The sequence below is a fragment of the Lutjanus erythropterus genome, chromosome 7, assembly GCF_056507025.1.
Source record: "Lutjanus erythropterus isolate fLutEry1 chromosome 7, fLutEry1.hap2, whole genome shotgun sequence".
Classification (NCBI taxonomy): domain Eukaryota; kingdom Metazoa; phylum Chordata; class Actinopteri; order Lutjaniformes; family Lutjanidae; genus Lutjanus; species Lutjanus erythropterus.
The window spans coordinates 14,106,729-14,121,359 of record NC_139323.1 but is presented as its reverse complement, the minus strand read 5'-3'; the positions used below and the strand labels follow the sequence as shown (position 1 = coordinate 14,121,359).

At 38.2% G+C, this 14,631-nt stretch overlaps 2 protein-coding genes across 4 annotated transcripts in view; both read left to right on the top strand.

The window, feature by feature from the left end:
* ddr2a (discoidin domain receptor tyrosine kinase 2a) overlaps positions 1 to 1,339 on the top strand; it is a 43,942-nt gene extending 42,603 nt beyond the window's left edge. For both annotated transcript variants that reach the window (XM_084722845.1, XM_084722844.1), the window contains exons 16-17: positions 583 to 732; positions 815 to 1,339. In XM_084722845.1, coding sequence (XP_084578971.1) covers positions 583 to 732; positions 815 to 937 — 273 coding nt within the window. In that variant the 3' untranslated portion in view covers positions 938 to 1,339. The remainder of the gene's footprint in view (positions 1 to 582; positions 733 to 814) is intronic.
* Positions 1,340 to 3,579: 2,240 nt separating this feature from the next.
* On the top strand, positions 3,580 to 10,879 carry hsd17b7 (hydroxysteroid (17-beta) dehydrogenase 7). 2 transcript variants are annotated; one of them, XM_084722181.1, is made up of 9 exons: positions 3,580 to 3,730; positions 5,355 to 5,561; positions 5,677 to 5,769; positions 5,951 to 6,065; positions 7,847 to 8,041; positions 8,131 to 8,244; positions 9,112 to 9,168; positions 9,246 to 9,344; positions 10,460 to 10,879. In XM_084722181.1, exons 1-9 carry the CDS (start codon positions 3,696 to 3,698, stop codon positions 10,598 to 10,600), a joined length of 1,056 nt encoding a protein of 351 aa, XP_084578307.1. In that variant the 5' UTR covers positions 3,580 to 3,695; the 3' UTR covers positions 10,601 to 10,879. The 2 variants fall into 2 exon arrangements, 1 of the variants encoding a protein (XP_084578307.1); XR_014771178.1 differs by lacking the exon at positions 10,460 to 10,879 and adding an exon at positions 9,874 to 10,356 and having other exon boundaries at positions 9,112 to 9,344.
* The last annotated feature ends 3,752 nt before the right edge of the window (positions 10,880 to 14,631 follow it).

The window sequence follows — 14,631 nt, the reverse complement described above, 5'->3', positions numbered from 1 at the left end:
TTGACATCATGTATGCAGAAACATGACGGACGAAAGTAAATGGTGGTTGATTATTAATTCATGTATTTCATATGAATTTTTTCCTCACATGTAATTTCTAATTTAGCATTAGGTTGTTAGCTACTGTCCATCTCAGCAGGAAATAATGTCAGTCTGCCCTGTCCTGTAACCCTGCCCTAAAGCATACCCATTTCACTTTAAATGGGACCATAATTTACAAAATAAACATCATGCTGTACAGAAGAAGAGAGGAAACTATTGATTGAGACCATAAATTCATGAATAAATCAACTCAGAGGAAGTTCTCCCCCTGCTGGCCATTAGAAATAGTGCAGGTTTAATGCTCTTCCACGTTGGCCGCACTTCAGACCCAGAAGCATCAACACTGACCGGACATCCACATGAAAACTGCTGAATTTTCCATTTAAGGAATAGTTTGAGTTCAGTTGCGGATGAAATATTCATTTCACGTTTTATTGATAAGCTGATATTTGTTGAGCATTGCCTTCCCTGTCCTGGAATTTAACCTTCATGTTTGTAGCTTATGCAGAAAAATGTGCTCATTGCTGCTTTCTTATGCAGGGTAAGTTCACCACAGCGAGTGATGTGTGGGCCTTTGGGGTGACTCTGTGGGAGATACTAAACTTCTGCAAGGAGCAACCCTACTCTCAGCTCACTGATGAGCAGGTGATAGAAAACACAGGGGAGTTTTTCAGGGACCAGAAAAGACAGGTGAGTGTTGTTACAAATATTTAATCCGCACATAAAAAAACTTGTGAATCCCTGACTTCATTTCTGGCTCCCTGTCGTGCAGATCTACCTGCCTCAGCCTGTGCTGTGTCCAGACTCGCTCTACAAGATCATGCTGGGCTGCTGGAGGAGGAACACAAAGGAACGGCCCTCATTCCAGGAAATACACCGAGCCCTCTTGGAATAACAGCCGGGGCAGTGTTTAAGACAGTGATTCCCAGTCTGCTCATCTCTGGAAGAACTGGTGCATGACAAGAGTAGACCACAATTCAGACACGATCCAGGTTTAAGCTATCTTGTTTCAGTAGAGAAACGAGGTGAGAGCCACCTGTGGCCTCCATGCTACGATTTGGGAAACACTGTTTCCTGGACTACAGAAGATGGACTACCAGAGACTTTTGGTGTGTGTCAGTTTGAGTTGAACATACAGGCATTCTTAGCAAAATCTACTCTGTTTCATATGACATCAGCCCCAAAACACACAGAAATGGGATTAAGGTTTGGTTGTGTTGAGGAAGCCAAAGTTAAATGTAGCAAGTGACATTCGGCACTTTTGAAAATGTATTTTAATTTTCTTTTTTCTTTTTTTTTTTAAATATGAGTTCAAATTTCCCATGTTAAAGTGTGTGATTGCAAACTTTCTTGTGTTTTCTTATGGAAGTCTGCTTGAATGTAGAAAAGTACAGCAGAGAATTACTATCACATTTCATTATATTTCAAGTATTTCATCTCAGTTTCTCACACAATCTCCACAAGGAAATATCAAGTTTTTTTTCATCTCCCTGCAGTTTTCCTACGGTGATTTGAACATGAAGTGTATATGACTGTGTATTTTCAATAGATAAGTTTAAATCTCAAATAGCAATATTTTGTATTAATATTTATATGTTCATATGTGTTTGTTCTGTTTATGTTTTGTTGATATATTTGTGGATTTATATGCTCTTTAAGTTGTTTGGAGTATCATATCTGATTTGATTTTCAGTAACTTTCCTGCTGCATTTTGGATCTGAAAAAAACTTTAGAATAGTTTTTTTTTCCCTACTGCAAACTGTAAGTGTACACACACATTGATGACACACTATTATCAGCAGCAAGCTCTTTGATAATCAATCAGATGTTGCCAGATGTTTATCAGGAATAACATGTGCTATGTTGGCTCAACCGTATGTGTTTACAACGATGGAAGATATTACTGAGTGCATTGTGTGTGTCCAACAAGTTAATGCATATATGCATATAGTTAATTTCAGTTGACTAGGAAAGTATGGTCGCTCTCTATTTTACAGAAAACACTAATAAGACATAATGAGCTGTACTTTGTATCAAATAAAACAAAAAACAGATATATTTTCTTTATTAGACAGAATTAGACACTGTATTGACCCATTTCAGATTTCCTTGCTTCTTAGGGACACTACAACAAAGCTGTACTGTAAACTATGTGTATTATTTTCCATCCATAGTTAGACCCTTCTTAGACTTTATTAGAGGGTAATTAGGGACATGTTTTCAAAAGAGAAATCACATCACTTTAGTTTACAGCATAGTTCTATTGTAATGTCTCCCGAATTACCCTCTATAAAAATCTAACAATGCTCTAAAAGTGGGAAATAATACAGTTTAATTTACAGTACAGTTCTGCTGTAATGTGTCCATAATTACATCTAAAAAAAAGTCTAATAAGGGTGTAATAAAGGCTCTAATACTGCCTAATAAAAAGCATATTATTTCTAGTTTTCTTCTAATTTGATAGAAAATATGGCTTGTTACATCTGGCACTGTAAAATAAAGTGCGACTGAAAGTATAGTGCCTTTGAAATCAGGACTGTAGAGGGAATGGGAGTATTCAGCCTAAATAATGTGTTTAATTGGAACGATGTGACTGCATCAGATTAGTGTATATTAGCTCATCTAGCACAGGTAATGACTCATCTACAGGTTTTAGTTATCAGCAGCAGGTTTGTTCTGTCTTTTATTGATGTATGCTGTGTTCTTTCTGGAGTCTTTCTCTTTTCTTGCATAATTCTGTGTATAACTCTCTCATAGCTTGAACTTCATACTGCATACCACTGTTCAGCTGTATTTACAGGTTCTGCCTTCTTATCAGAGGCCTTTGTCCCACTTACATCGTACATAAATGACACACGTCAGCCTTAATGTGTGGTCAAGTCATCCTCATCTTTCTTTGTTTTGCAGTTGAGGGAAATTAAATTAATGAATTAAATTAATTATGACTTTTGGTTTGGAGACAGATTTGGGTATTTGTGAAGCAAATTACAATCCTCTCAGTGTTATAAATGAATAGACTTTTTCACTGCAATTATTTTGACATGAATGGGGTAAACACAGGTGTTAACAGTGATACTAAATCAACCTCATTTCCATCGGTGGGTGTTGGCTTGCTGGACCTTAATTAGTATCACTGATAACACCTATGGTTTCCCCTCTATTTCATATCAATATGGCTGCTGTGAAAAAAGTCTGTTGGAGGCAGATATATAGCTGATGTAACAGCACCCTGACACATTTCATGTTTAGTTTTATAACATATTTGTACTCATATGTTTGTTTTCCAGTGAGAATGTTTTTATATACATTGTAAACAAAAGGTGTACATTGAAAGACAAAATACAAATAAAATTTAAACATGGAACTCTATCTGTGAGAGCTCCTGCTTTATTCATGAGTGCTGAATATTTGATGCCTTGTGGGCGGTCCCTGAAGCTGAGCCGACCGGTATGAGGATCTCATTGGCTGAGTGCTGCTGAGGTGTCCAATCACAACACGGAGGTGGAGTGAGGATGATGACTCACAGCACCGGAAAACTTTCCATGGATCAGACAGAGAACGTGTTGCTTTGAAGGAACAATTGGCTCTGATTTCATATAGTAATTATTGGGTGTATTAGTATTTCTGAATGCAGTTTCTTTGGACCAGACAAGATGAATACGGTGATTTTGGTGACAGGAGCAAATAGGTAATTTATTGTTTTAATTCTAATCATTAAGTCTGATATCTTTAGTGTAACGGATTCATTACATAAGACATATTTCTTCAAGCTCTTCAATGAAATCTTTTGGACTTTTAGTAAATTTTTAGCTGTCAGGCATGGATATTGTACTGTAGTGCTAATTATCTATCTAGTTTGGTTTGGTGTGTGTTGCTGAGTTTTGGAGATAATCTGCTGTAGAGATGTCTGCCTTCTCCCCAACATAATTATACTAAATGGCACTTGGCTTGTGGTGAAAAAGCATGGAAAAAATGTTTGAAAAAACTGAGAAAATTAACAGCAATGACTCTTTCCAGAAATCATGACCCCATTTGTCAAGATAATCCACAGACTTTGCTGTGAGCAGTTTCATGTAGGAAATTCTTTCTTCCTGCAGGAATATCTGTGAAAAGTATTTTCTTTCTTTTAAACTGTAAACTTTAAATGAAGTACAATGTTCATACAAGTGCAGTAGTTGAAAAAAATATGCATATATAAATATATATAAAAATCAACAATATACAATGTCTGTATTCAAGTCAAATTGAACAAAAATACAACAGAGCAATGGTGCAGAGTGCAAAAAAGTAGTGCGTTCTCATTCTGCAGTCAGTTTTCAGTTATCAGTTTTCTTGGACAGTGTAGCTGGTACTGAGGAATTTATAACTTCAGTTGACCTTTCTTAACTCCCACCCCTTATTGCCCTTCTCTCCAATAACAGTTTAGAAAGTGTTGCATCCAGTAAAACCTCAATCAGCTTTCTCTTTTCCTGGTTCCTGTACTCATATATGCTATGTGTTAGGCTCGTCTATATTGAAAACTCAAAATAGTTAAATGATGCTGCTTGGGGACCTGAAAAAGTGACATATAGTTACAGCTCAAGTTAACTAAAGATAGCAAACCACTAGTAAACTGGGTGGTGGTTTCCATATTACATCTATCTAGAGAGAAACTCTAGACCCGTTACTGATCAGTTCAACTCAAACCAAGATCTTTCCCTGACCCTAACCAAGTGTTTTCTGTCCCTAGACCTTGAGTCTAACAATTGTGTTGTCACTTTATGAACCATGATTAGTTTGTGCAACTCAGACAATGATTTGAATTGTGAGTTAGACACGAACTAACTTGCAAGCTATCTGTTGGTGTAGTTTAGCTAGCTAGTTAGCCAGCATTTTGCTGACATTAGCTATCAACTAACGACTTTTTAAAAACTAATAATATTACTTCATGTATTACTTGTTATAAAAATAAATTAGTTGCATCATTAATTATATTCTTCTATTACTTTTGTACCTTGTTGCAGCCTTTTGTTTAGTTTCTTGGCTAACAGCTGATCTGACGTGACCTGACATGACCTGCCACACATACATGTCATCATAAGAACCTACAGAGTTCAGATGAACAGGACGTTATCAGGCTTCTGCAGAGGCTTGATAATGAGCTGATCATTTGAATCAGGTGTGTTGGAGCAGGGAAACATCTAAAACATGCAGGGTTGTGGGCCCCAAGGACCAGGATTGGGAAATGCTGTTTTAACCTATGGCTTTTTGTGTACATCTGGGTGTGACGTGTGCCCACTGATCACAGTATATTGCTCTGTGTTTCTCTGCAGTGGCATTGGCCTGGCACTGTGTGAGCGTCTCCTCTCTCGGGACACAGAGGGTATCCAGCTGTGTCTTGCCTGCAGGAACATGCGGCGGGCTCAGGCTGCTCGATCCGCTCTCCTCGCCTCTCACCCCACAGCCCAGGTGGCCCTGCTGCAGCTGGACACCAGCAGCGTCTCCTCAGTCCTCGCTGCTGCGCAGGAGGTCAAACTCAGGTGGGACTGGAGGATTTACTCACAGCAGCTTCAAATAGTCATCGGTACAGAACAGGTCATGTTCTACACACCCATACTCTACCTGTGTGACAGAACTGATTATGTGTGACTGCAGGTATAACCGGCTGGACTACCTCTACCTGAACGCAGGCATCATGCCAAACCCACAGTTTGATGTAAAAGCTTTTTTCAAAGGCCTCTTCTCCAGGTACTTGATTTTACATGTTCACATGCAGCATTTGACATCGCCTCCACCGGGTGTGTGTTAGACACACAGGAGTTCTGAAGCTAATCCAAAAAACTGAGCTGCATCAGTGCTTCTTTCAAATATCTATTGCCCATGCTGCTGCCTCTCTAGAGTTCAGATATCTATGATGTCTTTGTTACAGCCACATCATCACCATGTTTGCCACTGGTGAGGGGATTTTGACACAGACGGATGGCATCACACCTGATGGCCTGCAAGAAGTTTTCGCAACCAACCTCTTTGGTCACTTCTTACTAGTGAGTGACTGCTGTTGACTACTGAATTATAAATATGGTCTGATACACACATGTAATCTGACACAAAACTATGTTAAAGGCATACTACGCAGGATTTTCCTAAAAGCAATGTATAAACATATAGAAAAAAGGTCACACTTTATTTTACAATACACTAATAAGACATAACAAGCTGTACATTGTATCAAATTAGACAAAAACTAGAAATAGACTCTTTATTAGAACCTTATTAGACTTAGTTACAGGATAATTAGGGATAAATTCAACATACAACAGAACTGTACTCTGAACTAAATTGTATTATTTCACACTAGACCTTCATGGAGGTGATTAGGGACACATTACAACAGAACTGTACCATGTACCACCAACTATTGAATTCACATATCTGTTACTTGAAACACACCTTCTTCAGCTGGTCCCATACAATGAGCAGAGTAGCCAAGACAGTTGCCTACTTCTTTGATCAAATCTGCCTACAGTATTACAATTAGTCCATGCAGTCTCCTATAGACAATATATCTCTCTACCTCTATAGTTCTGGCTGTTACTTGGTAGAGCTGGTTTATGTATTGTTTTTAGATGGGAAAGTAACTGATATGTAATTTCACTTTAGTTTAGATTATAGTTCTGTCGTAATTTGTCCTTAATTAATCTCTTATAAGAATATATTATTTCTAGTTTTTGTCTAATACAAAATAGACTTGTTACGTCTTATGAGTGTACTGTAAAATAATAATAATAGTAATAATAATAATAATAATAATAATAAAAATAATAATAATCCCTCTCAGTCATCACTTATGATCCACTAGAAGTGTGTGGAGGTGTCTGCGTCTGCACAGGCCCTGCTCTCTGCCTGCGTATTCTAATAGTTTTTTGCAGGGACAGCAACTCTTCTGTCTGCTGTTTACCCTTGATGGAATAAATATAGGTGATACTAGATCTGTCTGTCACTTAGCAACGATGCTCATTAAAAATTAACAGTATGAAGTGTTCTAGCCATAAGGTCACTGCGGACGGTGTTCTGCTTGCTGTGCATTTAGAGATGAAGACTGACATGTATTAAGTTGCTGTCACAGAGAAACCTTTTTCAAAGTTCCTGTCTGGAGAATTGCAAATCCATCCGTGTTATATTTTAAGTTTTGTAGGAACTGAAGTTGGCTGATTAGTTTATGGAATCTGAAAGGACTTTCAGTGTTGCTGCTGCTTAAAATCTAAAATCTAAAAGCTGCCACTTTCTGTCTTGGTTCAAGGCAAAGTGCAGTAGAAACGTGTATGCAATGTTTCTTTTATGAAAACATATGAATGAAGGCTGAAGCTGAGCCTGAAAGGTCTAGTGTGTAGGAGGGATGTACAGGGTTTATTGGCAGAATATGGCAGAAGTAAGTATGTTTTCATCAGTATATAATCACATGAAATTAAGAATCTTTGTGTTTTCAGTTCCTTAGAATGAGCCGTTTACATCTACAGAAGGTGTGGGTCCTCTTTCATGAAGGCCACCATGTTGCACCGCCATGTTTCTACAGTGGCCCAGAAAAACAAAACAAACACAGGGTCTAGATCGGCCCTTTGGCATTTTTCATGAGTTTAGGTGCCATCGTTGGTTCTTCTACACATTTGGAATGGGAGGGTGAGGCAAGCAGTATTTATTTGGTTTCTGTCTACAAGCTCACCACTAGATAGCACAAAATCCCTCACACTGGTCCTTTAATGACTTGTTAAGATGTTAGTTTTTTGAGTATGTTAATACTGTGTTGTTCTCCTGTGTTATGGTTTAGATCAGGGAGCTGGAACCGGTTCTGTGCCATGCAGGCAGGACCTCCCAGCTGATCTGGACCTCCTCCAGTAACGCTCACCGCTCAGCTTTTAACCTTGAAGACATACAGCACCAGAGAGGCACCCAACCTTACAGCTCCTCCAAATATGCCTCTGACCTGCTCAGCCTGGCTCTCAACACTCACTACAACAAACAGGTCAGCTTTCGACACACTTCACATGCACCTTTTTTTTTAACCTCTCGTGATGCTGATGAATGCGATTCTGCTTTTGTTGTGCTCTCTAGGGTTTGTACTCATCTGTCATCTGTCCTGGTTTCGTGATGACCAATCTGACCTACGGTATTCTGCCCTCCTTCCCAGCATTCCTCTGGACCCTGCTCATGCCCATCTTCTGGCTTGTGAGTGCATCTCCGACAGTACAAATAAATTAACACACATGTGTTAGTCTTGTTTGTATTTGTGGTGTGACAGATGAAAGACGACTAACAAACTGTAATTAAAGCTGCAAGCAGTGATGATCGGACACTTGCACCCATGCATACTTCGAGGCATGCATCAGCTGCAGCCCATGTTGCTGGATGTCAGTGTTCCAGCATTTCAAATGTAGATCACACCATGAAAATTTAGTCTAAATCACATGATGATTGTCACACAATAACTTCTTCTTGTTACCAGTAGGTGGTGTAATGACTAAGACTCCTAATTGGCATGTAGATGTCATCAGACCTGGGGGAAATGGACGATGTATACTGAAATTACAACAAAGTCCTGTTGCAAGGGCAAAATATTGAAATTAAACCATGCATTCTGACAAAAAACTGACCAATTTGGAAGTCAACCTGATTAACTCTGTCGGAGAAATTTGTTAAAATACATTGTGTAGAAATCAAAAAGACTGACTGCTAAAATCAAAATAGCTAACGCCCTTTTGGGTTTAGGCTATGGCGCCAAGAGGGTTTTTGTATGGCTGGACATGATACATATGTCCACTGAGTTTCATGCATGCAGGTGAAATATGCTACTGGGGCTGCTGTCAAGAGCAGAATGGCTTGGCCTTGCCCATCACCAAAACCCATATCAAATGTACAGTACATTTTCTCCATGACTGATGCATGCGCCAAGTTCACTGAGTTTAGGCTCTCAAAAATGCAAGTCATTTAGGGGAAAAATTATAACTGCTTATATTAAAACAAGGTCCTCGCACTGGTTGGTGCTCAGTCTCTAATTATTTGGTCATATGTGAATTCATCTATCTCTCATCTCAGATAAGAATCTTCACCAACACCGTCACCCTGAACCCTTACAATGGAGCTGAAGCCCAGGTACATAAAACACATTTTTCAAATTTCCACACTCAGTGTAGTAAAGATTAATTCATGAATGCTGCTTTTTCTTACAGTTTTGGCTATTTAAGCAAAAACCTGAATCACTGGACCCTCAAGCCAAGTACCACAGTTTAACATCGGGACTAGGCAACAACTACACACAACCACGAAAGGTACGTCAAAGGAACTTTATCCATTAAAGCAAAGTGTCAAAAGTCTTTTAAAATAGTTCATGTACACTCTTAGAAATAAAAGCACTGAAAACCATATCGGGTTCTTTGGCTTGTCCCCTTTTAGTTCCTACTTGGAACCCTTTAAGGGGGCTCTACCTAGAACGCATCATAAATGATTAAATGTAGAACAATCTGTGAAAGGTTCCACCCAGAATCCCCAGTTAGAAGTTCTACAGAGAACTATTCTATGGTGTAATGGTTCTACCCAGTATCCTCTCTGGGGGTTCTGTCCAGAACCTTTCCACCCTCTAAGGTGCTAACAAGACCTGTCAGGAAGCTCAGACACTGAGCAAATAAGAGAGTAGGTTGAACTTGTGTTCAGACAAATGAGTACATATTATAAGATACTTTGAACCTGTCAGAAGATGTTGTTCAAGTACTTTCTGACTGTGTATGATGGGTTTTAAGGTACTTTCCAACCTACAATGATTAATCATGACTGTGAAATGTGTAAATACTACTGAAAAAGACACTCTCCTTCTTGTGAGTCTTTATTCTACAGAAGTGTCACCACAGGGTTCTACCACGAACAATTTTATATTCCAAGGATTTCATCCAGAACCCCAGATCCCACCAATGGAGTTCTACCAAGAACCCTATTATATTTCAAGTGTTTAATCTAGAACCCACACAGGAGGTTCTAAAAATATATTAAAGGGTTTCACCTATATAATGCTCCTGTTGACCGCAAGTTCTATGAAGAACCATGTAGTATTCTGAAGTTGAGACAGATTTTAACAATCTATGTTACAATTACCACTGTTTGAAATGAGAAAACATATCTTAACACCCACACTTTTAACAACCCTCTTTTCTTCCAAAAAGGGTTCTTTGGATGTAAAGGGTTCTTAATGGATCCCCTAGTATTAAAAGGAACCCCTGCTGAACCTTTTCGTTAAAAAGTGTTCTTCAGAAGCAAATGGTTATATATCTCATATGCATATATATAATATATATATATATATATATATATATATATACACACACACACATATATATATATTTTATTTTTATTTTTCTATACTGAGTCCTGTGTCTTGTTTTCTACTTTGCAGATGGATATTGACATAGAAACATCAGAGGCTTTGTATGAGAGGCTACTACAGCTAGAAAGAGAAGTGAGAAAGAAGATGAAGGAAAAACAAAAAGAGTTTCAACATGTTCATAGTCGTTCTGCAAGACTGGGATCATCTTGATGCATATCACACAACTCTGGAGAGTATTTTAGTCCTGACTGGCAGCTCACCTGGGAGCAGCCTGTCCAGCACTCTGACTGTCAGAACTCTGAAACAGTGACATACAATCCTGAGCTCACAGTGCAGAAACAGTGACTGTATAAGCATTATGCGTTTCATTTCCTGTTTACATCTTTATTGTCTTTACAAGGCGTGAAATGAACTGTCTATAATATAGGACAGAGAACCAGAATTATGTTTTGTTGTGATGGTTTGAATAAAAGTTTAAAGTAAAACTGACCATTGACTGTTTTCATCCACTTCTTTTCACTCTTTAAAGTTTGATATAATATGAGGAAAACGAGTCAGTTTCTTAGTATGCAGACAAAGGTGGTAGACGCGGTCACAAACTGTTCAGCCTATGCGCTCCAGGAGGGACTATTTCCAGTTTGATTATTAATTCCATGATCCTCACGGCAGAATGCAGTGCAGTCTGACAGCAGACTGTCAGTATCATCCCAAAAGTTGATATAAGTGGTCTGTGTGAGCCCCTCTGCGGTGTAAGGCGATGCCACCACATGCGTACAGGCGCACCTGACATTTCGCTCTGGAGGAGGATTTGGGGCGCAGACCCAGCACTCGTCCCCGTGTTCCGCTGCTTGCTTCCCGATCCCACTCTCCTCCTCGGCTCCGCTCAGTTTTGGGTTGCAAAAAGCCCACACCATCCCGCAGAAATAGACGAAAAACGTGCCCATGACCATGACCATGAGCGCGTAGGACTCGATCATGGCTTTGGTGACTGGAGATGTCATCTCTGGATGCGCAGGGAAAACAGTCGTTCCCAAAGAGTTCAACGGGGAGTGACAGCGCGACTGGCATCCTCCCACTTCAGCACCACACCACACATCATCAGTTCAGTAACGTGAGACAGAGACAAGCAGAAATAAGTGTCACCTTGAACTAAATTTACAGCATTATTACAGGTTTGTAAGAAATGACGAATAAACCATTTTGATGCTATTAAACGTAATGAACGAAATCAATCAAACATGTAATTAAACCCATTAATTAATTTTAATTCCAGTGAAATCCAACTGGTACGTGTAGAGAAGTGTAAAGGGACTGCTTCACGAGGAGAAAGCAGCAGTATTTGCAAAATAATTTGATTAATAATTTGTTATTGGATTCAACACACATATGGAATGCACTATTTAATTATTTTTCACTAAAATGAAAATTCTGCACTTTTCATGTTGCTGTTAAGTTAGTGTTGATAGTAAATGTAGTCAGCTGAAGCAATGAATTCCTTGGTGCATGCTTCATTTTCTGAAAGTTTTCCATACAGGGCCATTTCTAGGATTTTGGTTTTGGCCCTAAACAAGATTGTGTTTGCAGCCACAAAACACTCACAGTAGGACTGAGCGATATGTCTTATAATCAGTGTCAATATCATAGTATCAGATATTACAATATTTTTGATGAAATACCACAATATTATGACAATAGTATAGGGATGACTACTGGTACTTTCACAAAATATTAATGCAATGAGACTTTTGATAACAGTAATGTAGATATAATGACTAAATGGGGAAATGAAAATAATATAACAGCTAGAACAGTCTGGTAAGTTTAGAAAATTACATCATTTTACTGTAATGAAACCTTTAAAATCTGAAAAATATAACTCTTATGCCATAACACAATATAAAGATTTCTACAATCTATGATGACATTTAGTCTCATATGACAGTAGAGACTTTTAGAATCCTTATGAACAGTGAAAAATTTCTGCCCATAGCCTAGTTGAAACTGAATGAGACCACTCTGGACAGAATTAAGAAAAACAGTTAAACATAGTTGTTTCTAATTAGTTTATTAATTATAATATGATTATATATTATGCAAAACTATAATGTACAGACTCCCAAATACCCATTCAAGACTTACATTTTTAAAGTTCAACTTTTTTTATCCTGTTTGTGTTTGATTTTCTTTATTGGATATAAATAAATATACTGTAAAAATATTCTTTGTATTTACAGAATACATTTAAACAGTCCTTAAATACGAGAGTCCATTTGTCTCACTGACAATCACACATGTCAGAGCCCCTTAACAAGCCCATCAGCTGGCAGGGTTTGACTTTCCTTTTAAGGTCAAACACCCACAACCACAACTCCCAAAATACTCTCAGTGATCAGACTTTCAAGCCTGGTTTTAGTGCCTTTTTGTTGAGCTTCACATTTTAACATTTTAAAACTATGACATCATATGTGAATGGTGAACATATCTTAGAGTTAAATGTTTGGTCCTTGAAAAAAGTCTTGTGCGGGACATTGAATACCTGCAGAATTCCTACAGGTCTCACAATGGAAACATGGTTTTCTCGAGGGACTTTTCTGGTAAACATTAATACACTTACAACTGTTAGAACCGTTTTTCAAACAAAATAATTATGTGTAGCCTCCAGTGTAAAAAAATGTAATTTATCACACCTGACAGAAGGCAAAAACAACCCATAATCAGGCATTTATTCAAATAAATCAGTATGATTTTTTAAGAATAAAATAGATTTTAGTCTGTAACTCTTGAACCTTTTCAATTTTCCTCATACCTCTTTTCTGGGGTCATTTTTCATCCAGTCAGTTTCAGCTCATTCATTAGTAAAATGCTCTGACTTTTCTTAAAAAAGGTCTTCTTCTGTTCTTATGCTACAATGATTTGGCCTCACTGTGTAATAAGGAAGCATTTATCTCTGCTGCTTTTTTTTGTTCATGAGCCAAAGAGTAGATCGCATCATAGAAGAGACTACAGAGCACAAACCTACACCAGCCATGAACAATGTGACCACTAAGAATTAATGAAATAATTTAAAATGAAAATGCAGATGCAATGCTATTTCAAAATGGCAGCTGACTGAAAAAGTTTCAAGTGTTGGAATTTTCTAATAACTACTGAGCACAATTTATGCTGCTTACATAATATTTTAATTAGTAGATCCCCAAACAATACGCCACTGTGTTCACCATCAACCAAATTAGATACAACTTGATTTGAAGATTTTCTCTGGTATTTCTGATTTATGCGACAGAGATAGTACAGATGACTGATTGCAGAGAGTGGGAGGGATAACATGCCCTAAAGACCCTAGACAGAATCTAGCAGGGGACATTATGATTACATGAACAGGACTGTAAAGCCCTGGGGCCACCATGTCACCGCCATTAGGAAATTTCTACTGCTAGTAATAAACAAATAGACAGATGTACACAGACACATGAGGGTGAAAACCAAACCTCCTTCCAAACCGGGAAAGGTCACACCCGAAACAAAACATACACAATTTAGAACAAATGTGTGAATTCACACACAACTGCAACTTGTAATGTACTGTTGTTGTGAACCCATCTTCCCCTGTTCCAGGCAGCATCAACTGGAGTATTGTGGCAGAGAGATGATTGAATTCATCAAGTCAAACTGTTGAGCCTTTGGCCTTGCTCTTTACAGTCATGTTTCACTGTTGTGAACAGAACCACATGCAGGTTTTATTTCTCAAAATTAGTGGTGCTAACCCCATACCTGAATGCAACAGTGGAATATTGTTTTCACTGACAGTACATGCAGTTTATAAAGGTTTTGAGTATGTAGGATTCATGTTTTTTTTTTGGCAGAATATGGCAAAAATTCATAGGTATGTTCTCTTTAGTGTATAATTGCCTGAAATAAGAATAGTAGTCTTTTAAATACCTTAGAGTGAGCCATTTGTATTTACAGAGAACGTGGGTCCTCTTCCACAGAAGCCACCATGTTGCACCAACATGTTTCTACAGTATCTCAGAATGGACAATCCCAGCACTGGCTCTAGATATGAATAACTGCATTTTGCGTGAGTTTCGCGGCCACTGTCGGTTCTCCCTGATGCGAGTGAGATGAAGAACAATCAACATGAGTAGAAACATTAGAAAAAAATTACAATATCAAACAGTATCAGTGTATCAGTGTAGTGCAGTAGTTTGAGGACAGTTCAGTGCATGCCAAAACAAAATAAT